At 33.6% G+C, this 26,744-nt stretch overlaps 1 protein-coding gene across 16 annotated transcripts in view; it reads right to left on the reverse strand.

Moving 5' to 3' along the window:
• THEMIS (thymocyte selection associated) overlaps positions 1-26,744 on the reverse strand; it is a 211,154-nt gene that overhangs the window by 169,895 nt on the left and 14,515 nt on the right. For 5 of the 16 annotated variants that reach the window (XM_055263688.2, XM_063621361.1, XM_063621339.1 and 2 more), the window contains exon 1: positions 23,563-24,091. In XM_055263688.2, the coding sequence (XP_055119663.2) occupies positions 23,563-23,653 (91 nt within the window). In that variant the 5' untranslated portion in view covers positions 23,654-24,091. Of the gene's footprint in view, positions 1-23,296; positions 23,392-23,562; positions 24,129-26,744 lie in introns of those variants that run through there. The other 11 variants (XM_063621313.1, XM_055263667.2, XM_063621294.1 and 8 more) reach the window with 4 other exon arrangements.

Genomic DNA, 26,744 nt, shown 5'->3' on the forward strand with positions numbered 1-26,744 from the left:
CTATTAAGTATCCAGTAGAATTATGTCTAAAAAATAATGTATATACCTTAATTTAAAAACAATGTGTTGCTAAAAACTGCTAACAATCCTCTGAGTCTTCAGAGAGTCGTAATGTTTTTGCTGGTAGAGGGTCTTGCCTTGACGTTGACGGCCTTGATCTGAATTAGGATTTGGCTAACAGAATGTTGTGGCTGATGTGATCTTCTATTCACACCACTAAAACATTCTTCATATCAGCAATAAGGCTGTTTTTCTTTCTTATCATTCATGTATTCACTGGAGTAGTACATTTAATTTCCTTTAAGAACTTTTCCTTTATAACAACAGCTTGACTAACTGCTTGGCACAAGAAGCCTAGCCTTCAGCCTATATTGGCTTTCGACGTTCCTTCCACACTAAGCTTAATCATTTCTAGCTTTTGATTGAAAGTGAGAGAGTATGACTCTTCCTTTCACTTGAACACACATTTAAGAGGCCAGTGTAGGGATTAATTTGCCTAATTTCGATATTGTTTTGTCTCAGGGAATAGGCAGACAAAAGGAGAGGAAGAGATGGGGAAGAAATGCCTGGTTGAGGGAGCAGTTGGACACACAACATTTATTAAATTCTCCATCTTATATGCTCACGGTTTGTGGTGCCCCAAAACAATAACAACAGCAACATCAAAGATCATTGATTGCAGGTGATTACAACAAATATAATAATGAAAAAGTTTGAAATACTGCAAGAATTACCAAAATGTGACACAGAGACACAAAGGGAGAACACATTGTTGGAAAATGGTGCCAATAGAATTGCTCGATACAGGTGAGCCACAATCCTTCAATTTGTTAAAAAAAAAAAAAAAAAAGCAATATTTATTTGTGAAGCACAGAAGAAATGAAGTATGCCTGTATGTATCTGTTCAAGAGTTTTAACCACAGGAAAAGGATCAGGAAAATGCTAGTTCACATTTGAATAATCAGAAATAAAACCCAGGGTGGCTACACAACATTCAAAGACTAATCAGAGGTCCACGCTCTTAAAACAACTACCACAGATATCACATGCTTTTGTTTCCTATTAATACAGGCTTTGTTAATTAGAATAATGATTTTTAGTAAGGCTGGTGAAATCAGTGGTGTTCAAAATGTGTTCATTAGTTGCAAATATAGGCATTGCTGTTCTTGCAAAGTGATGTAAGAATCTTGTGAACCCAAAATGGGCCCTATGCTCTACAGTTCCAGCTCAGCAGCTGATTCAAAACAGTTTTGTTACCTGATTCTAACTAGAAGGGTAGCTGAATCCTGCTGCTGAAACACAGTTGCAGAAGTCTCTAATGAACTTTTCGGGCAAGGTACTGTCAGAGAGCTTCAAAAGACAGCTGGGACTACATCAAGCTGACACGTGGCCATATAGCTATTATGTCTATTTGCAAAAAAAAAAAATGCTTTTTACATTTGGCAAAATTTGATGTTCGACTTTTTTTGGTTGTACTAGGCCTTCAGGTTTATGGAGTAAGAGACTGATAGCTATCATCTGCTTTCAAGAACTGAAGGCTGTATCGACCAAAAATAACCAAATTAGGGTGAATGACAAAATGGATTCTGGTCAGTTGGGACCAAAAGTCGTTTTCTCCAGAAAGTTTGGCATGAATTTTTTTCTAGTGACTCTTAATAAATAAGATGAGATTAATACTCCTCAATAAATTACTTTAATAAATAGAAATTTCTGAATATTACTGAGCAGCGAGCCTGTGGTTTTCTAAAAACGTGATGTTTTCTTGAATAATTCTGCTTTGTCTTTCAAAGGGATCTGAATTAGAAAAGCAACTAGCATGAAGCCCAACAGTAAAAACAAAATGCTATGGGTCACTTGTCAGATGAATGGCATCTATCAGTAGTTAATTTCCACTGTCAGGTTTTTAAGGAATTGCTTATTGTTCCTAGTAAGAACAGAAAATTCTTAATGGCAGAAATTAAAAATTGTATTCTTGTTTATATCTTTGTGGATTAAAATGCTCATTTAAACGGTAAAGCCTCTGTTACAATAAGAAGTAATTTGCTAGATGTCAACTTAGGAAAAAAAAAATCTTTTTCAAAAGAATGCTATTTCTAATGCACGGAGGAAAATGTTCTCTGAGGTATATTACATGAAAATTTAGGTGATCTAATTATTGTTGACAGAAACAATATCAATCCAGGAATGATCCTCTAACCTGTTGAGCATATGTTAACAAATAGATATCTTAAAATGCCTTTATAACTCTTATGTCTAACTCTACAATGGAGGCTTGGACTTTTCTGATAGTTAGGGCCATGATGATTGTGTGATCTTTATTGCTCCAAATTCAGCATCTTGACAGGTATTAGGTAGCCACTCAAAGAGTGTCAGCTGGATAAATGAATATTCTTGGACATTCATTTACTCATTGATTATCTGTTTCCTTATATTTAAGTATCATGAAGAAAGATAATTGTTGATCCTGTTAATATGAAAAGAAAGTTTTATTCTTTTCTTTATTGATAATGGCTGAATGAAATAGTTTTCTAAAAATGTGTGTAAATGCCTCTGTAAAATGAGATTAGTTTCAGTGATCTAGAATGCTATGTCACTCTGGAAAAAAAAAAAGAGCAGATTTACTAGAAATGTAGAACATTACTTCAAAAAAAAAAAATGAGCAAATTATTTGCGGGCAGGGTGTAGAAAAAGAAAGAAAAAGAAAACAAGGACTTAGTGCAGTTGGGAAAGAGGGGTGGAGAAGCTGCTTCTGGCCTTCGGTGAGCTGGAGCTGCTGGACTGGCTCCTAACCCGAGGTTTTACTGAGCTGGTCTTCAACTATTTACAACCTGGCCTGCCTAGGTCACTTCCACAGTTTGGCATTTTCCCTACCAGCTCCGGGAAATGCACCCCCACCTCGGGCACCTGATTTCCTCCCAGATGCGAAGCCCACCCTGCCCAGACTCCTCCACCAGGTGTAGCCCAGTCACGCGGGTTACAGCCACCCCGTTTTCCTCAATTTTTAAGGCATGCAATGCATGTACAGTTGATCTGCCATTTTTTAGGTGCCATCTCTATTATTATCCTCTAATTATGTGTCTTTTCTTTGAATGAAAAATTTGATGGCTGGGGGTTTTATTTTATATGTTCCCCTTTTCCATGTATCATGTTTCACCACAGCATACAACAGGTGCTCAAAGTAAATTTGCGTCAAAGAGTACATTAAAATTATCCAATCTCATTTGTCTAAAGTAAAAAGGAGGATGGAAGGGAGGGAGAAATGGAGGGCAAGCCTGTATCTCATCTAAGATTAGTTCAAATTACCTTTATTTCAAAATTCCATAAATGCTTTGAGCAAGCCAAATAGTTGCTGATCTTTATTTAATTACTGGAATAAATATATATGCTGTGTTTAGATAGATGGGTTAGGACAACTGTTAGTAATTTTAAAAATCAGGGTGGTTTCTGCTAATGAACGGTTATTTCTGAACTCACATGATTTGATTTCAGGAGTCCTGAGGAAAAAAAAAAAAACTTTTTTGAATAAGTTTTGAGCTTTTCCTGATGCCAAAAGACAAGTTAAAAAAAAAAAAAAAAAGCACTTTGGTCTGCGGTTAGAAGGTTAGAATTCACACATTGTTTATGGGGCAGGTGTTCTTTCCTTAACTGACATAAATGCTGAATCACTAAAACCAACCCTTCTAATGTAGACAAAAAACCTCATGAGTCCTATCTATTTTTTGTAAGAACTAGAAAATCAGACAGCTAACCTATTTATGTAGAGTAGTTGAAAATTGCCTCCCAAAAAACTTGCCCTAAGAAGTTATTTTTAAAAATAACAACAAAAAAGTATTTTTAAGTAATGACTGACCATTTCCATGTAAAAAGCTTTATTTCCTGTGAAAAAGTCTTTCATTTAAAGACATTTCATTTCACAACTTTTGTTAAAATCTTTGTTTTAAAAGATGCGATGATTCCAAGTATTTATTGAGTGTGAAATAAATTAGATGTTCCAACTAAAATGTCAAGTTTTTAAATTCAAGAGCTTGAATATTGCATTAAAGCAGACATTTCTAAAATCCAAGTTTTATCATCTTTTTTTGCACACTAACTTGTAGTCACTTTCTTTCCCATCTCAACACTTATTCACTAGTCATTTAGCAGTGCCTAACAAAATCTACCAGTATAATATACAAAACCACAAAACTACTAATCTTAAAGCAAGCCTTGCTTTTTATTTTTTTAGTGAATGTTTTAATGTTAAATAATTGACCAATAATTTGTACTTGTTAAAAATGAATTTAGCCAATTAATATCTTTAACCAAAATTTTCATTTCACAGAATTTGAAAATCTAGCAGATAATAAAAAATAAAATTTTACTTAATCTCTTGCTCATTATTTGTTTATACTTACAAAATGAAGGAAGCACATATATAATCTATATTTATAGGATTATAGGAAAAAATATTTGCCAGTACTGCATTTTGTAACTTTGTATAGCATGGTCAAAATTGGTACTTAACAACAAAGAACTTAGGTATCTTTAAGTATGAACACTCTATTATAAATGTAAGTCATATACTCCATTGTACAAAAATGTCCACATTGTGGCACATCTTCACTTAAGTAAATAACACAGAGTATTCTGGCAGTTATTTTCCTCTGCAGCTTTTGAAAATAATACAACTGGAATTGCTTTTATCTAAGTTTATTTGCTTGTTTTTAATGCACCTGTTTTAGGGCTTTTTGCTACAATAAGGCCTGCTTAAGCTTAAGCTAAATTTTAGGGAGAAGTATGTTCCATTCAAGCACATAAACAAAAATGCACTAAACTTTTAAACTTCAAATTTACATTCTTAAACTTCACATTTTTATTTTTATTTTTAAAAATATAATGGCTACACTAAAAGGTTAACTTTTTATTGACTTCTACTGTATATTGCTTGAAGGCATTCCAGTGGAGAAGTTATATAGTAGCTGAAGTGTCGTCTAATACAGCAAAAAAAAATAGTTTCAAAGTTTTTAAAGAAAAAAAAATCTCTTCAAACAAGATTATCTTTTTAAGTAAGTAGCCAAAATTACCATCTTTGCATGTAACTGAAATTGAACATTTAAGGTTTCCAAATTCTATTCTGACAGTCATTTTAGTGTCCAACCATACAAAATTGACACAAATAGAGCAAATTTAAACTTATTTAAGTGTTATAAGTTTCAGGATATAATAAATTTTACATATGTTACAAGCTTAGATATAAAAAGTTTACAGTTTCCAACATGTGTGAGTTTAGGTAGTCCTGCCTATCTGCATGCAAACATGTAAAAAAATTCTACTTTAGAAACGTAATGTTTGTCTTCAATGAATCTTTACAAATACAAGCTCATGTAGAAAAATACTGATGCCCTCTTTTCATTTAGTTGAAATTATTTTTTTAAATGTGATAGGCCATATTTCATTAGACTTTAATTTCATTCCACTTGAGTCTATATGAAACAATATCAATGTTGTGGATTTTAAGAACTTAAAAAAAGCTTTTGTTTTGTCTAAGTATTTAAAACCTGTGAAATATGAATACATGCGAGTAGAATACAATACTGTGATTTTCCAATTTGCCCTGATTTTACTACCACATCACTGCTTGGTTTAATTGAGCCCAAAAAAATTAAATTCATTTAGCCATAAAATAATTATATGGGCATTAAAGTAGGCATGATTTTTGCTGTATGAACTCTCAGATGCATCAGATCCATAAGAGTCATGTTCATATAATACATAATTCACTAAGTATCATTATTCAATACACTTATTTAATCAGTTGTAGAGTTAATTTTTCAATGTCATATTTATCAAATTGCAATTAGTAATAAGTTATTAAAAGACAACACAGACGTAGTTACTACTAGTTATTTCTTATGCATGTTTATTTCAACAACTAAATTTGTGTAGCCAAATTGCCATCAATAAGTTGTCATAAAATATCTTACAAGACATTGTTGGTTCTATGATGATAGCATTTCCTATATGATTTCTCATTTAAACTCTTCAGTAGAGCAGAACAATAATAAAGTTTACTGTAAGTTTTATCCGTATGGCAGAGGTAGGTGATATGACAAACAGGAGACCCTAAAAAAATGCAAATAATATTAATAATCTCACAAGAGATCTTCAAGGGCTAAATAGCTTTATAAATAAAATTAATTAACTAATTTAAATAAAAGTAAATATATATGTCTACCTATATACATATGAACATTAAATTTACATGTAGCTTAACATACAAATTATTTAATTACATATGTTGCATTATATAGATATATATATTTACGTATAGACATACACATACAAAATATATATACAGACACTCCCATACTTGATCTGACTTAGCAATTTTTTGACTTTATGATGATGTGAAAGTAGTACCCACTCAGTAGAAACCATACTTCAAGTACCCAATACAGCCATTCTGTTTTTCATTTTCAGTACAGTATCAATGTGTTACATGAGATATTCAACATTTTATTATAAAATAAGATTTGTGCTCAATTATTTTGCCCAATTGTAGGCTAATGTGAGGGTTCTGAACACATTTAAGGTAGGCTAGGCTACGTTACAATGTTTAGTAGGTTAGGTGTGTTAAATGCAGTTTTGATTTATGATATTTTCAGTTTACAGTTACAGGACATATCATCATAAATTGAGGAGCATCTGTGTTTTATATATATATTATATGTGCTTACACACCCGAATTTATATAAAAAAAGAACATGGCACACTGCCCGGTCTATAGTCAGCCTTCAATGTATACAGCTTTAATAATCATTAATACCCTACTACAAATCACCTGGTAAAAGCAAACATTTATTCCTGACATTCTCTCAATCTGGTGCTCTATGCCATTTCTTTTCATCAACAAACTACCCCCTACTCTCTGCTGCCTCTCTTCCAACACGGAGACTGGTTGTTCTGTTTGTTTGTTTTGCTTTACAGGCTGCACTTTGTCCACACCTCCCATGTTAGTGTTCTTTGGGACCCAAGTATTTCTTCTGATGTGGCACATGGACAATAGGACAATTCGTAAAACCACAAGACTTCTTTCACTCATTTACAAATCCATAATGTCAGCCCTGACAACTCTACCATTCCTTTTGCTTTAGATGTGCATTTTCAGCTATCTAATGTTCTTTTGCATGTGAATGTCCTATAAAGGCCTCAAACTCATTGGAATATAACTGAATTATGCACCCCGTCTTTTAGTTACTCTTTCAATTAATGTTTTTGCCATCTACCATACTACTAGTCTAGACTCTTCAACTCCCCCTCTTGCTCACTGCCTTTCATAAGCTGTCAAGTTCAGAATATTCTACCCAAAAGGGACATGGCTTCTGTCTCCACAGCTGCTATTAACCCCTTGCTGATCTCTTTCTCATACACTTCTAGTAAACGTCTACTACAATGGATGTCTAATACACTCATCTGAGATGACTTTTTGGCTCATACTGCCATAAAAAAATACCATAGACTAGTTAGTTTAAATAATAGGAATTTATATTCTCATAATTCTGTAGAACAGAAGTTCAAGATCAAGGTTTTGGTTGATTCAGCTTCTGGTGAGGCCTCTCTTCCTGGCATGCATACTGACGCCTTCTCTCTGTGCTCACCTGGACTCACATGGCCTTTCCTCATTGTGTGTGCACACACACACACATATGTGCATGTTTACAGAGAGCTTTCTGTGTCTCTTCTTATAAGGACACTAATCCTATCAGATCAGGGCCTCACCTGTTTTACCTCCTTTAAACTAATCACTTCCTTAGAGGCCCCATCTCCTAATATAGTCACACTAGGGTTTCAACATATAAATTGGAGTGGGGGAGAATACATTCAGTACATAACACATATTATAAAAATAATGTATTTTTATAGTTGCCTATTGATTAGAAATTCAAAATCCTCATTATTATTCAAAAGCCATTTAAAATATGACCACAAATGACCTGATTTTCTACTATTCCCTGAGAAGTTTTTGAACCCCCTTTTGAGCTTTAAAACTTGCATAACCTTCTAAACAATTTTCTCTCATTCTGAAAGTTTCTTAGTTACCAGGTTATCTTCTATCTGGGCTTCAAGCCCTAGCAAAATTATCACTACTTCTTGTTAAGCTTTCTCTGACTTTTCTGAGTGGTGAGTTATACACTCTCCAGTGTTCTCAAACAGTTTATGACAGAGCACCTTTCACACTGTATTATAAATACTGATAAAAAATAAAAATAACTATCTACTTTTACTAGTCTTTGGAAGTTTTAAGGGTAAAGATCATGCTTTATTCATTTTCTAGAAGAAACTAAAGAGGGAAAGAAGAAGAAAGAAAAGAAGGAAGAAATGAAGGGAGATAGACAAACAATATTAGGGAATAATTTCCATGATTTTAACATATTTTTTGCAGGAACAAGAAATAGTATAACATTTAATACATCCAAAATACAGTACTTAAAAATCTTAACTCTGAAGAAGGGAATGACAACTTCTTGGCATTTACAAATTGTTACAAGAAACACTTTTGAGCATCATACTTTTGGGCTGAGTTAAACACAACTATGCTTTGACTCTTACAAATGTGTGTGTGGCTTCATCAACATTTTTCTTTTTGATAAACAGTAAAAATTAGTGGCTCATGCTCTCTAAATTCATAGTTAAGAAAAATGTTCTACCACTAGATTAGGTGGTTTTGGCTGATTTACTTTGGTATCTACAGTTTCCCCATTGGACATTGCAATGTCCAAAAGAGCCATATGTGGTTCTCCATCATTTTGTCTCTCATATCATTTCTGATCACTCTCCCCCTCCTTCCAGGCTCATTGGTTTCTCACTTTTCCTATAACATCACAACGCCTTCCTACCATAACGTTTTGCTAAAGAGGTTTCCCTCAACTTGAAACACCATTCACCCAGATATTTCTTTGGTTAACTCCCTCACTTCTCCCAAGTAGAGACAGCCTTTTCTACCTGAGTCATTCCCAGCATGCTTTGTAAATGGTTTCATAATTGGGTTTAGTTTTTCCATTAGTTGGATTTACAGATCAAGAAAATTCAGGCTAACTCAAAATGGATTATAGATCCAAAGATAAGAGATAAAACTCTCCCAAAATAAAACCATGCAGTAAAGGGTTAATTCCATGGACTTGGAGTACTCAACCCCCATATATTCCAAAGAAAGAGTTAGCTCTTGACAGTCCGTGGAACATAAAAGTGTTTTTGTGTATCTGGAACATTGGGCCACATCAGAAAGTTTATGCTAACAACATGACTTCTGGTAAATTCCTGTTTTTGTTCACTTGGGGTCCTGGACCACACTGTATAAGTCTGACCTTAGTAGGGGCTGGAGACTGAGAAGCTGAGGTCAGTCCCATGGGCACTCCATGTTTATGAGGATTTCCACACAAAAAACCTTGGACATGAAAGTATAGATGAACTTCTCTGGTTGAAACTACTTTGTACATGTTGTCACGCATCATTGTTAAGAGATTTAAGCACTGTCCACATGTCTCCACTGGGAGAGGATAACTGACAGCTCATGTTTGGTTTCTCCTGAACTCTGCCCTATGCTGCTGTTTTCCTTTGCTGACTATCTTTTCCCTGGAATAAATCGTAACCATGAGTATAATAGCTTATGTAGTTCGAGTCCTTCTAGAGAATTAGTGAGAGTCATCTTGGGGACCCCCAACAGAAAAACAGAGGAGAAAAGTTTTGTGCTCTCAGGTTAGGTAACATGATACCAAAAGCATGAGCCCTCCCTCGCCCACCCCCCAAAAAAATACATTGGATTTCATCAAAATGTAAAACTTTTTGCTTCAAAAGGCAACATAAACAAAATGAAACCACAAGCCACAAAGGAAAGAAAATATGTGCAAATTGTATATCTAACATATTTGTAAATCAAATATCCAGAATACAAAAAGAATTCTTATAACTCAATAAAAGGAAGACAATGCAATTAAAAATGGTTGAATGATTTGAAGAGACATGTGATCAAAGAGGACAAATAAACTGCTAATAAGCATAAGAAAAAGTGCTCAACATTAGTTGTCATTAAGGAAATGCAAATTAAAACTACAATGAGATACCACTGGCTATAAAAGGAGAAAATACCAAGTCTTAGTGTGGATGTTAAGAAACTGGGATCCTTCTACATGAATGGTAGAAATGTAAAATGACATATTATTCATAATACTTCCAATCATGAAACAATCTGAGTGTCCATCAACTGGTGTTAGATAAACAAAATGTGGTATATCCATACAATAAAATACTATTTACCAATAAAAAGGAACAAAATACTGATGTATGCTACAATACAGATGAACCACAAACACATACTAAGTGAGAGAAGCCAGATAAAAAAGACTGCATATTGTATGACTTACTTTATATAAAATGTCTACAGAAGGCAAATTTATAGACAGAAAGCAGATCAGTGGTTGCCTAGGGCTGGAAATGCCCATAGAGATTAATGGCAAAGAACCCAGGCTAATTCTTTAAGATGATGAAAATGGTCTTAAATTGATAGATTATACAACTCTATCAATTTACTTAAAACCATTCAGTTGTATACTTATAGTAGTTGAATTTTATGGTATATAAATTATACCTTGATAAAACTATAAGAAAAATCTAGTAAGAGAGGACATAAAAATATGCTATACCAAACTTATACATAAGAAAGAGCTAGGTGCTTCAGTACAGAGGAAAATGAAGACCAGAATATGGAAGACATGGAATCCAGGGAAAGGGGAGTAGAAAAATTGCAGGAATAAAGAGGTAGCTGGGGTAAACCTCATAGAGAAGAGAGTTAGTCAAGTTGATGTCCTGAAGAAGAGCTCTCCAGGTGAAAAGTGTGAACAAAGCTTTAAGGCAGGAGAATATCCCCAAATTTGAGGAACAGTGAAATGGCTAGTATGGCTAGGAGGAGAAGCAGATTAATAAGCAATAAACTCAGATAAATAATGCAACATGGAGACAATGTGGGGACTTATTACCCATATAAGGTTTTTATTTTGAGAAAAAATAGAGGGCTTTTAACAGAGGAGTGACATAATCTGACATCCATGATTCTAGATGCTATGTTGAGAATAGATTTTAGAAATGAAAGAAGGAAGAGCATTTAGGAGATTTTGACAATCCTAGCAGTAAATTTTGATGGCTTGAACTAAGGGAATAAGTGGAAGCTGTGGGAAATGATGAGGTTCCCTATAAAGCATGAGGAAAAGGAATTTGGGCATCAATTTTCTTTTCTTGAAAGTTAATTCATATTTTTATAAAAAGTACAAGAGAATACATCAAAATATTAACCATATTTCTCTCTGTTTGGTGGCATTATGGGTAATTTTGCGTTTCTGCATTTATAAAATTACCAACCATGCACATGTGTTTTTCTAAAGCAAAAAAAATTAATATCCAGCTCTTCAAAAAAGATCATAATGCAAACCAATTTTGTTTTTTGCTAAATTTTTAAATCAACACCAAAATGGCTACATGTACAAAGTCAACAGGGGTAAATGGTAATGTTAGCAACATCAAGAGTAGTTAAAGAAGCAACAGATGCTTCCTGAATAGAGTGCTAAAATCACTTTCTTATGAACATGTGGTAGCATTATTACCCAAGTAACTTCCCTGATATTATATGACTCTCTTTAGAATATGCCTGGTTTTGAATTTTTTGAAGTTGATAATAACTTCACTTCCAGTCATAATAAAAATAATTTATTGTACCAGTGAGAGAAGTGTAGCTTATATTAAGATAACAGCCTCAAAATCTCAGAGATTAAACAATAAAGTATATTTCTTATTTCACTACATGTCCAGTACAGGTGGGTGAGGACATAGTCTCTGCTAATTGTAGTCACTTAGCAACATAGGCTATTGAAGATTTCATTTTGACATAGTCTACCATGATGAAATATGTTTAATTATGAACTAGTTCTTAAAGCATCTGTACCAAATTATACACATTATTTTTGTTCTCAGTACATTCACCAATACAAGTCATGTAATCTTGTGACCACAAAAGGGTTGGGAAGTACAAGCATACCAGGTACTCAAAAGAGGTGGAAAAGTGGAATAAATGAACACCATTTTTTTTCCTCAAATTTGTTCTTTGGTTATAAACTGCTCAGTTACAGAACTGAAGAGGACAAGTTAGCACAAGCCAATTTATCTATGGCATATGTCATACATAACTATCCAGAGCTTTAATCTGAGAGGGACTCATAACAGCAATTGTGTTAGCTCCTTGCAGGGATCTCTAAATTGGGCCACATATTCCATAGAGTATTACAAGATATGAGGTTAAAGTGGAAAATATTAGAACTTCGTATTCATTTCCACATAAAACAAATATGAAAACTAAACTATACTAATATTTAACAGAAAGAGTCACTATTATTTAATTTCAAAGTTGCTAGTATTTAATATTAAAAATCCTAATTTATCTCTGCATCAAATAGTCATATGACATGTATGGTAAGTCACATACTAAGACAGATTGGGAATTTCAAAAAATGTAAGAATGTTATAATCTAATTTTATCTATACTCACTCTCACAAAATAGACATAACGTCACAAGATGCCAACACAGACATTTGAGAATTAAAGACTTCAGGCCCTATCAAGAAGAAAATGACAGAGTGACACGTCTTCTATTAGCACAATCTTGTCATTGTCTGCGTACAACTGCTATCTAATGAAACTGCCAAAATCAGATTTGGAAGATTATTTCATAACATGAAATTTATGAAGATTACTTCACATATAGAGTGATAGCCACAAATATTAATGATAAACCTGCTGTATGAGTAGATTACATATAATGTGTATTGGACCTTGATGAGGTATCTTCAATAGCTGTCATTCAAAACAAGCACTAAAATAAATTAATTAGAACCATTTGAATCACTGGGTCACATGATAATCAGCATTTTCCAAAACAGTATTCAGTAATCAAAATATGTAATATTTTCAATAATTTTCAGTAATATGACTTCTGCTAAAAATAGATTAATAGTTAATATGTTTTATTCTCATTCATATGTGGTAGCTAAAAATATTGATCTCATGGAGGGAAGAGAGTAGAATGGTGGTTACCAGAGGCTAGAAAGGGTAGAGGGGAGAAGGGGGTGAAGTGAGGTTGGTTAATGGATACAGAAATACAGTTAGATAGAAGGAATAAAGCCTAGTGTTCAATAGCACAGTAGGGTGACCACAGTGAATAATAACTTATTGTCTACTTCAAAATAACTGGAAGAAAAAATTTGGAATAGTCCCAAAACAAAGAAATGATCAATGTTTGATGTGAAAGGTATCCTAATTACTCTAACTTGATCACGCTGTATGCATGAATCAAAATATTACATGTACCCCATAAATATGTACAATTATTATATATTAATTTAAAAACTAGTTGTTACAATAGAGTTAACAGCTTTTGTGAGAAAAATAGTGGATATTATTAACAAAAATTAAAATTGTATAAGATATTATCAATTTTATCTTTCTTTTTTATAATTTTATTATTATGTATGCTTTGGAAGGAATATAAATATCAATAGAGAAATACACGTATGGAAAGCGGCATCCTCTTTTTTTAAATTGATGAGGTTTTTGATCAAATAAAGTCCTGATCAATTAGGTAATGGATAGGGCATTCCAACCACAAGCGTCCTCTGTGCCCAAGCTGGATTTTTAATTGCCTAACTTGAAATATCCACTTGGCTGAGTAGTAGATATTTATATTTAATATGTCCAAAACAGAATTTTTTTTTTTCTCACTAAAACCTCATCTTCCCCTGGGCTTCATGACTCTGTCAAATACCAAACATTTACCCAGTGGTTTACGCCAAAATCTTGAATTCATCCTTTAGTCTTTTCATTTTCTCACCTCAATTTCAAAACCATTAGAAAGTCCTGACATTTTGGCCAGGCGTGGTGGCTCACACCTGTAATCCCAGCAGTTTGGGAGGCCAAGGCAGATGGATCTCCTGAGGTCAGGAAATCAAGACCAGGCTGATCAATATGGTGAAACCCCGTCCCTACTAAAAATGCAAAAAAGTAATTAACCAGGCCTGGTGGCGAGCACCTGTAGTCCCAGCTACTCGCGAGACTGAGACAGGAGAATCGCTTGAATCCAGGAGGTGCAGGTTGCAGTGAGCCAAGATTGCGCCACTACACTCCAGTCTGGGTGACAGAAAGAGACTCCACCTCAAAAAAAAAAAAAAAAGAAGAAGAAGAAGAAAGAGAGAAAAAGAAAGTCCTGACATTTCTACCTCCAAAGCATTTCTTGAACTGTTCCTTTCTCTTCACACTAAATCAAGGCACCATCACCTCTCCTCTAGATTATTGCAGTCTCCTAATATATCATTCCAATTTTGCCTCCCTATTGCCTGTTCTCCCCAAAGTAGCCAGTGATCTTCCTCAAATGGCAATGAGGTCTTGTCAGTCTGCTGCTCAAACTGGTCATTGGCCTCTCATAAAACCCAAACTCCTTGAAATGCTCTTGCCCATTCCTTAAACCTCTTCTCATATGATCTTCTCCCTGCTTTATACATGCTCAAAATACAGGGATATGTTTTCTCTTCCTCAAACAGACAAAGTTCCTTTTGGTCACCAGATGTCTGCACTGTCTGTTCACTCTGGAACACTCCAGAACCTAGATCTTTCCTTGGCTGATTCCTTCTCAATATTCAAGTCTCTGCTCCAAAATCATTTCTTCAGAGTGGCCTTTCCTGACCACATTATCTTACAGGTCCTACGGGTTTCCCAGCCCCACTCTGTACCACATTCAGTGTCACTCTGGCCTTCAAGGCCTACAAGGTCTGGGCCTGCCCAAGCCCCAGTCTTTCTCCCACCAGCCTTCCCCCAATTCCTTGCCTTCAGCACCACTGGGCTGCTCCCTGTTTCTTATCCAGACAAAACAAGCTCTTCAGTAGTTTGCACTTGTTCTGTCCTCAGCAGGGATGTTTTTCGAGACGTGGGCAAGGCTTATTTCCTCAGTTTATTCAGGTCCCTGCTCAAATTTCATCAGAGATAATCTGCCCTGGTCACCCTATCAAAAGATCACCTTTCACCTCACCTTGCTTTACTCTCCAGTCAGTGCTTCATGACACTTGTATATATTCTAAATCTAGGTTTGTCATTTGTCCCATTTACTAGAATACAAGCTCCAAGAGGGGAGGGCTTTACTTTTTTTCCCAACTGTAATTCTAGACCCTTTGACAATGCCTGATAATGCATTATTAGGGTGTATGTAAGCTATTCCATTCTAGGCTTGCTTAACGTTTTTCTATAAAACATGCTTCTATGAGCATTCAAATACAATCATTATTTTGCTTTTTGTAATTGTATTTTAAAATTAATTTCTAGTGATTGGATGTTTGCAAACATTTTTCTCTGTAGATAAATAGTACCCAGTTGCAACCTAGAAAGTCTGTAACCGTTTACACATTACCAAGTGTGCCTCGGCTCCTTTCCACACATTCATGCCTACGATAACTTTTGTGAATCTTTTAATACCTATGACCTGAAAGAGAAATAATGATTTATTGTTTAATTAGCATTCTTGATAGTAGATTTGAATTTTTTAATATTAGTATGGTATGTGAACTGCCTTTTACATCTTTATGTTCACTTTTGTTTATTGTTATTTAGTAATTCCTTATACATTCAGGATATTTATAGTCTGTCTGCTCTATATTATGTAAATATTCCCCTAGTATAGAGTTAGTCTTTCTTCCACATTTATGTAGTTTGGGTTTTTTTTGGAATAAGGAAGCTTTTTATTTTATAAATTTAGTTTTTTCACTTTGTAAAGTTTCAGTTTCACATTTTTATGTGGTTTATTTAAATGGTTTTATTGTTAATGTTTTACCTTTTACTATTTTTCTTCATATTCAATTTATGTTGGTGTATGTAACAGTAGACAAATTCAAATCAGTTTTGTTTTAATTTTTGAAATAATTGACCAGTTTCTTTACAATATACCAGCATTAAGGTAATAATAATAATAGTTATGATTTACTGAAAGATTACTCTCAGCCAGTCATTTTGCTAAATTCTTTATATGCCATAGCTCAATTAATCTTCACATCATACCTCAGGGTTATGATAAAACCTATTTTTTGTAACAGAGGACAAATGTTCAATGTTTTAAGTTGACCATGGAATCACCTCTCATTTGTAACTTATCCAGGAGGCAGAGTCCTGAGTTTATAACCCACAATCCTGTGCTTCACTTCAATAGGGCATAAATGCGTCACATCAATAGGGCTCCTAAAATAATAAATGCTTGAGCAACATGTTCTTGTGAAGAACATTCTCCCTATTACCACTGTGGTTGTCAACGGGGAGTATGCAATCCAATACCACAGAACCTCACATGATTTGACATCAGCCTTTTTCAAATTCCCTTAAACCTCTCATCCCCCAAAATTTGTCAGAGTCATCATCACCACAGGACGGGTGGAACCTGGCTCCACTGCCTGAACTGAGACAAAAGGCAGAAAGAGGACAAAGAATATGTTTCCTTGCACATAAAACAAAAAATAGAACCCCAAAATATTGGAAACAAATGCTTAGAAAATGACATACCAAAAGAAAGCTGGAGTAGTAACATTGTCTAACAAAATAGATCCTAAAGAAAAAAAAATCATCAAGGAAAAAGGATGATAATACAGAAAAAAGATGTAACTCTCTAACATAGGCACATGGAGCAACTGAACCTCAAAAAAAATTTTGATGAAATAAAAGACAGAAATGAAGAGTGAACCAGATAGATGTACAACTGATAAAGTAAATGACAGATTAAGCATATGAAAAATAAGCAGTGAGAGAAATGATCTGGACAAAACAAATAAAAACTCAAGCTATTTGGCATATAAAGAGAGGTGTTATACCAAAAAACAAAGCATACATTTTTTGAGCACACAGGAAGCATTTCCAAAGTAGAACATGTTTCATACCACAAAGTAAAGGAAACCACAATCAATACCAAAGAAAGACTATCAATCTCCAACAAAATACAATAAAATTATTAATTAAAAGCAAAAGGATAGCAAACAAAGTCTTATATGATCACTAAAAAAAACAAAATTAATAGCTATTGGATTTAAAAAGAAATACATTATAATTAGATCCGAAGAATAATGAAAATGCTGCATGGCAAAAGTTATAGGAAACAGTTAAAAAATACTTAGAGAAAAATTGTAGTTTTAAACACATTTATCAAGAAGCAAACAAAGTATTAAACATGGCTGCCGATTCAACATAGGAGGCTGGAAAAGGAGCAAGAGACAAAACAGACAAACAAGAAAATAAGTGAGACTGAATCAGAAATAATAAAAGAAACAAAACATAGAGAATATTAACAAAACCAAATTCTAGCTTCTTTCCAAAAAAATTCCATGTTTAGTAGGTCATCCAGGAGCACTCTAACAAATTTTTAAGAAGATTGTTAAACCTGCTTTTAGAAAATTATCTCAGAAAACAGAAATAGCAAAATTTATGTAACTCATTTTCAGAAGCTAATGTTATCTGAAATCTAAAATGAATAAGTCTATTGGCTCATTTTAATTATGATTAAATGTAAAAATCCTAAATGTAATATCAAATTCCTACATTGTATTTCAAAAAGTATATTTATTTTTAAAATACATATATTTATATGAAAATATATATATTTATATATAATATGTATTTATATGAAAGGATCCTCTAACATTTGAAAAATCTTTAAAGTTAACTCACATAAACACACTAAAGAAAGTAAATCACATTATTATCTTAATCAATGATGGAATAACATTGATTAAGTTCAATACCTCTTTATTATGAAAACACCTAGAAAGCAAAGAATAGTTGGGAACTTCCTTCGCTGAGTAAAGGTTAAACACCAAAATTTGGTACACAATATATTAACAAGGAACTTTAAATGATTTTCTTTATGACTAGGAATAAGACAAGGATTTCCACTATTGCTTGATATAATACTGAAGGCTCTAGCCTATAATAAAAAGGTAAGAAAAAATATTTGTGGTAAGAAAGAGACACAACTTGATGTTTCTGACATTAATATCTATTTAAGAAAATCAGTGAAATAAAAAATACAAACTATTAGAATTAACAAGGGAATTTATAAATATTACTAATCATATTTAACTGCATTTCTTCACTTTAGAGACAACCAATGGGAAAACAGACAAAATATGATCTCAGTATAGCAATATATATATATATATACACACACACATGATGTAAGTGTGTGTGTGCATTCTAGGAACTAGCCTAGGATACATAAGAACTCTATAGAGACACTTTTTTAAACTGTGATAAATTATGTAGAAGATATTTTATCCTCTTGTTTAAATGAGAGATAAACTATGCTCATGGATGAAAAGACTTTACTATTAAAAAATTAAAGTCATAATTTAAAACATTTCTATATGAGAAATCTCAGCTCAGAAGGCCTCCACTGAAAATTCTACTAAATATTTAAATAAGCAATAACACCAAAGTTACATAAAATCTTTAGGAAAATAACAAAAGACTCTAACCAAGAAGTTCCATAAGTTCAACTAACTTGATAATAAAGCCTGGCTAGGATATTACAAAAAAATAAAAACTATAAGCCAATATCATTCCCTAAAAGAGATACAAACATTCTAACAAAAAAAAAAAAATAGTAGGTCAAATTCAGTGAAATATGACCCCATTGGTTGTATTCCACAATTAAAAGCATGTTTAACACTTTTTTAATGTAAAAAAAACCATGTAATTATCATAAAAGTTACAAAAAGAATATTTGATAAATGTCAAACATATATTCAAGTTTTTAAAACCTGTTAGAAAACTAGAACTAATTTAACCTAAAACAAACATAATGAATGGTGAATTACTGAAAATTGCTCTCAGTGGTCATGAACGAAATACAGAGATCTTTTTTTTATCATTACCTCTATTCAGTATTATAGTAGAAGCAAAATCCATCAATATTCACAGACAACGCAAATGTACACATAACATATCCAAAATAAGTTAAAGATATATTCTTAAAATTCAATAAGTACAACAAAGAGAAAATGATTTTAAAGATATCATTTAAAATGGCATAAAAAATCAAATAACTAAAAATAAATCCGAAAAAATACAAGATCTGTACAAAAAAATATAAAATGTTATTGACAGAAATAAAATAGACTTAAATAACTAGAGAGCTATACCAGATCAGTGGTCAGAAGACTTAATTTAAAATGATGCCGATTTTCTCCAAACCAACGCACAGCTAATCAAAATTCCAGGAGGACTTTTGAGGAAGTTGATAAGTTAATTCTAAAATGTATGTGAAAATTCAAAGTGCTAAACTTAAAGAGGAATAATAAATTGAGAGAACCTGTTCTAAAGTAGTAGTTATCAAATTTGGCTGTGTGTTATAATCATCAGGAAGATTTTCAAAAACCTGATGGTGACGCCTTACCTTTTACATAATTGAATCTTTACCTCTTGAGGAGAAACCTAGGCATTTATATTTTAAAATCAATCCAGGTATTTTTAATGCACAACCAAGTTTGAGAACCATGGCTCTGTAGCATATTATTATATATAATCTAATAGAAAGTATATATTAGATATTGCATATCCACATTATTTAAGACAGGAAAAATTGATGTAAGGATAGCAAGTAGATGAATAGAACAGCATAAAAGGGAAAAGACCCAGGCATGTATGGACACTATTTCTAAGTAAGGTTGACAGAGTAAGACGATAGAGAAAAGGCAGCTTTTCAATAAATGTCACTGCACCAATTGACTCTATGGAAGAGAAAAATAAATATTGCTCTCAACTTCAAACCATAAACAAAAACATAAACCCAGGTAAACTGCAGATCTAAAGGTGAGGGTAAACAATAGGATTTCTAGAAGATAATAGATATTTTCATGAACTTAGGGTAAAGAAAAAAATTGTTGACAATACAGAAAAAGGAAAATACAAATTGACTACACTATCACTAAAGTGGAAAACTTTCGTCCATTAAAATACACAATTTTGAAAATAAAATTTGAAGCTATAGACTAAGAAAGTAATTTGCAACACAGAAAACTGACAAAGAGTAAATATCCCAAATATATATATACACATAAACTCCATCAAATCAATAACAAAAGTGTATAAAATTCAACAGAAAAATGAGCAAGAAATATAAACCATCTCTGCGAAAAAGAGTAACTCCAAAAATCCAAGAAATACATGAAAAGTTGCTCAATCTTATTAGTCATCAGGGAGATGAAAACTAAAACCATGAGCTACCACTATACTCTTGCCAGAATGACTAAAATTAAGAAGACTGATAATATCGTGTTACTAAGCATATGAGTTAATTGGAACACACATATACTGCTTGTAGGAAAGTAAATTGGATTACTTAAGAAATTTGTTTTTCATTACCTTCCAAGGCTGAATGTACACATACAATATGACATAGCAATCCCACTTACTTTTATGCCCTACTTAATGCATATACATGTAGGCACACATGTACAAGAATTTTCATGACAAGATTACTGGAAACTCCAAGCCAGAAATAATCCAAATGCCTATTAGCAGTAGAATTAATATATAAATTGTAGTATATTCATCCAATGGAATAACATACACTGAAAACGAATGAACAATATAAAACAGCATGGATTAGTTTCACAAATATAATGTTAAACAGATATACCAACCAGAAAAGAATACATACTGTAATTTTCCATTTATGCAAGGGTCATAAATGGACAAAAGTCATGATAGTGGTTACACTTGAGGGAGATAGTAGAAAGCACAGGATAGGGCTTCTGGAATACTTGGAATTTTCTATTTCTGGACCAGGGTGGCAGTTACATGAATGTGTTTATATTGTGAAAATGATCAAGGTATTTAGTTTTTTTTCCCTCTTAATTGAAGTACAACATAGTAGTAAAATAATAAGGTATGAAGAAGATGGTCTGGACACATAGAGGGACATACTAAGTTCTTTCTTAAAACAGTATAAAATGTCAATTCTTTCCAACTGATCTCCCAAATCAATAAATCCAATAAAAATCCCAGTTAGATTTCTTATAGAATAAATTGATTTAATAAAAATTAATTTACAAAGTCATGAGATATTATCTCACTTCAGTTAAAATAGTTTTTATCAAAAAGATAAAAAATAATGGATGTTGGAGAGGATGTGGAGAAAAGGGAACGTTTATACTCGATGATGGGAATGTAAATCAGTACAGTCACTGTGAGAAACGGTGTGAAGTTTTCACACACACAAAAAAAAATAGAACTACATACAACCTAGTAACCCCACTGCTGGATATATATTCAAAAGAAAAGATATCAGTATATTAGAGATATCTGCATTCACATGTTTTTACAATAGCCAAAATATGAAATCAACTTAAATGTCCATCAACAGATGAATAGACAAATAAAATGTGGAATATTATTCAGCCATAAAAAAGAATGAAATCCTGTCATTTGCAACAACATGGACAGAACTGAAGGACATTAGGTTAAGTGAAATAAGCCAGGCACAGAAAGACAAATATCACATGTTCTCACTCATTTGTGGGAGCTAAAAAAAAAATTGATGCCATGGAGATAGAGAGTAGAATGATGGCTACCAGGTGCTGGGAAGGGTAGTGGGAGGGGGATAGAGAGGGGTTGGTTGATTAATGGGTACAAAAACACAGTTAAAAGGAATAAGATCTAGTGTTTGGTAGTACAATAGGGTGACTATAGCTAAAAATAATTTACTGTATATTTAAAAATAACTAGAGTAGTGGAATTGGAATGTTCCTAATATGAAGAAATGGTAAAAGTTGGAGGTGATGAATAATATCCCCATTACTCTGACTTGGTCATTACACACTGTATCAAAATATCACATGTATCCCATAAATATGTATATATATTATGTATCTATAAAAATATTTTCAAAGTCTATGAATATCCAAGCCAATTTAGGAAAAAAGGATTGAAAACAAGGGATTGGTCTATACATCATTTCTATATTAACACGTATTCCAAGGCCATAGTTACAAAAATAGTGTGTTTGGGGGCAATTAAGAAAAAAATAAACTAATGGAATAGAAGAGAAATTTTAGAGACAGACTGATACAGAGGTGAACATATAATATGATTTAAAGGATGCAACAAAAATCAACGGCAGAAAGATTGTCAGCTTAGCAAATGGTACCTGGAAATCAGGTGAACTGTATAGAGAAAACTAAAATTGGATCCCTGTACAATTCATAACATTGTCCTCCAAATAGACTAAAAACTAAATGCAAAATACGAAACTGTAAAGTTGATAAGAACAACATAGGAAAATATCTTTTTAAAGTAGACATAAAGAAAGACTTTTTACATAAGGCCTAAAAACACAAACCATGAGGCAAAAAATGATTTGGGGCTGGCTTAGAAATAGAGACATTGATAATATGATTATACATGGCAGAACATAGTCCGATTCCAAAAATCAACTTGCAAATTAGTTAAATAAAACTGTACACTAAGCTGATAACAGCCCATATCAATTAATCACCTGACCTGCAAGTATGTGTGTGTGTAGATATATATACATATATATAAAAAACTGGAGCTGACGTGTTAATCTTTCTTTTACTTTGCAACATAATATATAATACATTATTTTGTCTATGAACAAGAAAGGCCTGCCTACCAACAGTTAAGTTATTTTCCTGGTAGTTTTGTCTTGATCTGATTCTACAACTGCTTCACTTCTACCATTCTTGAGGCCAGAAATACACCTACAAAATTATTCATTGTATTCTATGTATTCAAACTAACCACGTAAAGATTCTAGGTTGTATATTGGAGGTTTTAATGTTCTTTTACCTGAATTAACATAGTGAGTTACACCAAAACTCACTATCTTATTATTCAATAAGTTTAATTGAACTCTGAGTTTTCAACATCAATTTTTTAAAAATTACCTTGTAGCAATAATTTCTATACCTTCAGATTAAAATTTTCATTATTTAAGGAATTCAGAGTTACGCCACTACAGAGTGAGAAAAACATTGGTATAAGCAACATTTAGAAGCTAAAAGTTTGGGAAATATTTGGAAATACTTCTTTCTAAACACTGTGCCTTTGACAGTTGCTTTTGTTTTAGCAAGCTAAATTTTATTTTTTATATTGTAGAAACATAAATATTGATAACTAAATTTATTATTCTTGATTACAACCAATTTCATAGCAAAGGCGGAAATAGCTCACCATTCAAGGCCTACAGAAAGCTCAAGAAGCTTCACTCAATTCCTTATTTCTGTCTGTCCCAGAGTCCTGTCTAGTTTCTCCCCTCTCCAACACCACTGGCTTTTGACCATTCATTCATTGGTCGGTTCATTACTTTCTCTCTTTTGTGGTCACCTTTCCCTTACCAGAACTCACATATTCGCTGTTAAAATTCCCCCCCTCCAATTTTCAAAAATGTATACTTTACAAGAATGTTCTAGCCAGTAAAGGTATTGGAGAGTGCTTACCTTCAAAATAGATGCCTGCCTGGATTTCTAGAACCCTGGGTAGGGTCCTGAGGTCAAGGGAGTGGACGAATTCTTCCAGTGATAATGCCATTGCTATGCCTTGGGTAGTTTGTAGACCTGGTGCTCACAGAAACTTGTGGCTTCTGGGTGACACTTGTCTGCAATTGCAGCTCCTGCTCACCATTTCTTCCTCAGGCAGGCAGGAATGTCACACTACAGCCAGAGTGGGGTGGAGTAGCTCTATGTGGGGAGGACAGTGAAGAGGGAGGAAGGAAGCAGGAGACAAAAAATGTTATAACTCTTTTTGTTCACATTGTGGCTTCATTTCCTTCTGACATTGAAGTTGAACAGGATGGGGGTGGGGTGAACAGACACTGCCCAAAAAATGAGACGTGCTAAGTAGCGCATTCTGTCCTTTGTTAATCCAGGTGTGCATCTACTGTGGTAGCAAAACTGAGGTCAGAGTTGCTTGTGGCTTGCCCACCAACAAAGAACAGGAACGTAGGACTGAAGTCTAATCTTAAAAATGGCACCGTGTGAATTCATTCTCTCTCTAGTTCATTTCTAAAGCTTGGCTTTGTGCCTTATTTGCATACTGTCAGTGCCTTTAAATTAAAATTGGTAATAAAAGTGCTTTGTGTCAGCTCTTTTTAGAATTCTGGTACTATACTCTGGAGAGAGTATTGAAACCACTTTTTATTCTTCCACATTAAATATTTTGCTGAATCTTAAAGGAGGGTAGGGTAGGGATAGAATATGCAAAATGATACAGTAAATTAACAAAGTACATTAAAATGAGTTTTCTAATCTCTACACTATAGTAGAAAGTATTAAAATTACTTGTCAGGAAACCTGGGTTTTCTGGGTTTAGTTGTGCTTTTGATTTACAGGCTAACGTCAGCCTTGTCTTCTCTGATTTTCATTTGTTTTATTTACTAAATGGAGATGAAGTAGAAGAGTCCAATAAATTTTATAATTTCTTACAAGTTCACAATTCCACAATTCTGATCTTGTTGTTGAAATTTAGGAGGGGAAATGATCAGCGTCAAAGGAAGCAGGAGAAACCTCATGAACATTGATCTCTTCAAAATCCTGCCCCTCTCTATTTTTTTGCATGTAACTGAAACTATTTAAAATATATACAATTAAAGGTGGTAGTTCCTAAGTCTCTTTAAGGTAAAGTAAAAGAATATTGGTTGAGGCTGGGTATGATGGCTCATACCTGTAGTCCCAGCACTTTAGGAGGCTGAGGTAGGAGAATTGCTTGAGCCCAAGAGTTCAAAACCAGCCTGGGCAACATAGTGAGACTTTGTCTCTACAAAAAAATTAAAAAATTAGCCAGGCATGGTGGCACATGCCTGTAGTCCCAGCTGTGAGGGGGCTGAGGAAGGAGGATCACTTGAGCCCAGGAGTTTGAGGCTACAGTGAGTTGTGAACATGCCACTGCATTCCAGGCTGAATGACAGAGCAAGACCCTGTCTCAAAAAAAAAAAAAAAAAGAATACTGGTTGGTATGTATACACTTGAAAGATGACAGGAATCTACACGTTTTCTTTAGTAACCAAACTCCAGGTGCTTATCTATTAACTGTTTTGGCCTTAGGTTGCAGAGAGCATAGCCAGATACAGAGGGTCAGGGGACATCTCAGTTCTACCATGGCCATCATGTAAATGACCTAAAAGATAAATACTGCCTAGTTTTGATATGGAGCTTATAAAACTGTTTCAACTCTTTGTAATCCTGTTTGACATTTTCAATGATCAGTCAAGCTTCATTTCTTTCTTTATAAAAGTAGAATTTACGATTGACCACATCAACAGGTTTACTATCATTAGATTCAAATTCCTCACTTGCAACTTTTTTGTCCAAAAAGTTCCTACCCTTAATCTGTCTGCCTTCCATACCCCTCCCCAAAATTTACAGCCTAGTAGTGTATTTCATGTGGATGAATATATGAAAGAGGCTTCTGTGGACTGCTCCTTAAAAATTATGAATCCGTTAGAATTGATGCCACGATAAATTTCATTTGATATCTAATGCAAGCTGGATTTCACTTTTTTTTTTTAATATTCCCAAGTCAAATTTCTATCCTACTAGCCAAACAGACATTTCGTATCACCAATCTCTTACAATTACCTAGGCTCCATCTGCTTCTGCTCTCGCGACAGATGATGCTCCCTCTGTGATAATCTTCTTTGTATTCTCAATCTTAATTAATGACACTACTATTCTCTTAGTTTCCCAAGCCGGAAGGCTTAGAATCATTTGAGATGCCATTTTTTTCTCTAGCCATTAAATCCATCAGGCCCTATAGATGGCAATATTCGGTACCACTCACTCTGTCTTTGCTCTATATCCCCACTGCTACTGCTTTAGGACAGATCGTAATCACTTCTGACATGCAGGCAAACAAATCCTGATGTGAGCAGCCAAGATAAAGTTGACAAAAAAGAGCAATGAGAAGGTACTTGAACCATCAGGTAGTAAAATGAATTATTGGAGTTCGGTCATTAGAACAGCATGTTATAGGTGTAATAATAGATTAACGAGAATTAAAAAAAAACTAGACTGTATATAATAATTTACTATTTGAAAAAGGTGAAATTCCAAGGCAGTGGGAAAGAATGTTTTATTCAACAAATGGTTGTTAAATAATTGGGGAGAAAATTTCTCTAACTTTCCATGCAATAAAATTAAAGTTAGATACATTTTAAAATTAAATTTTAATAAAAATAAACCAGACGGGAAAAATAGGAAAATGTCTGGAAAAGGGTAAGAAAATAACTGTTTCTGAGTAGTAATTGAAGCCTTAAAGGAAAAAACTAATAATATATGACAACTAACTTATGAAATACTCCTGTAAATCAAAAAGGAGTTTGAACGAAATAGAAAAAAAAAAAAGCACATCCTTCAAATAAACAATGGTTTAGGTGTGTAAAGGCCACTTATTAGTCAATATGCAAAATAAAAATATTCAAAGACTTCTTTTTCTGGCTATGAGCTTGTATCTGACCACATTTCCTACCAAAGGCACCTAGAAGAGCGGTATACTTTTTAAAAAAGCTGTTTTAGGAAACAAGAGAGCTGTCAGGGCGCAGAACATGAGAGGCCAAGATCCCGTAAAGCAGAGCAGAACCATTAGAGGAACTCCATATTCTGCACTTCTTTTCCCTCAAGGCTTT

The sequence above is a fragment of the Symphalangus syndactylus genome, chromosome 2, assembly GCF_028878055.3.
Source record: "Symphalangus syndactylus isolate Jambi chromosome 2, NHGRI_mSymSyn1-v2.1_pri, whole genome shotgun sequence".
Classification (NCBI taxonomy): domain Eukaryota; kingdom Metazoa; phylum Chordata; class Mammalia; order Primates; family Hylobatidae; genus Symphalangus; species Symphalangus syndactylus.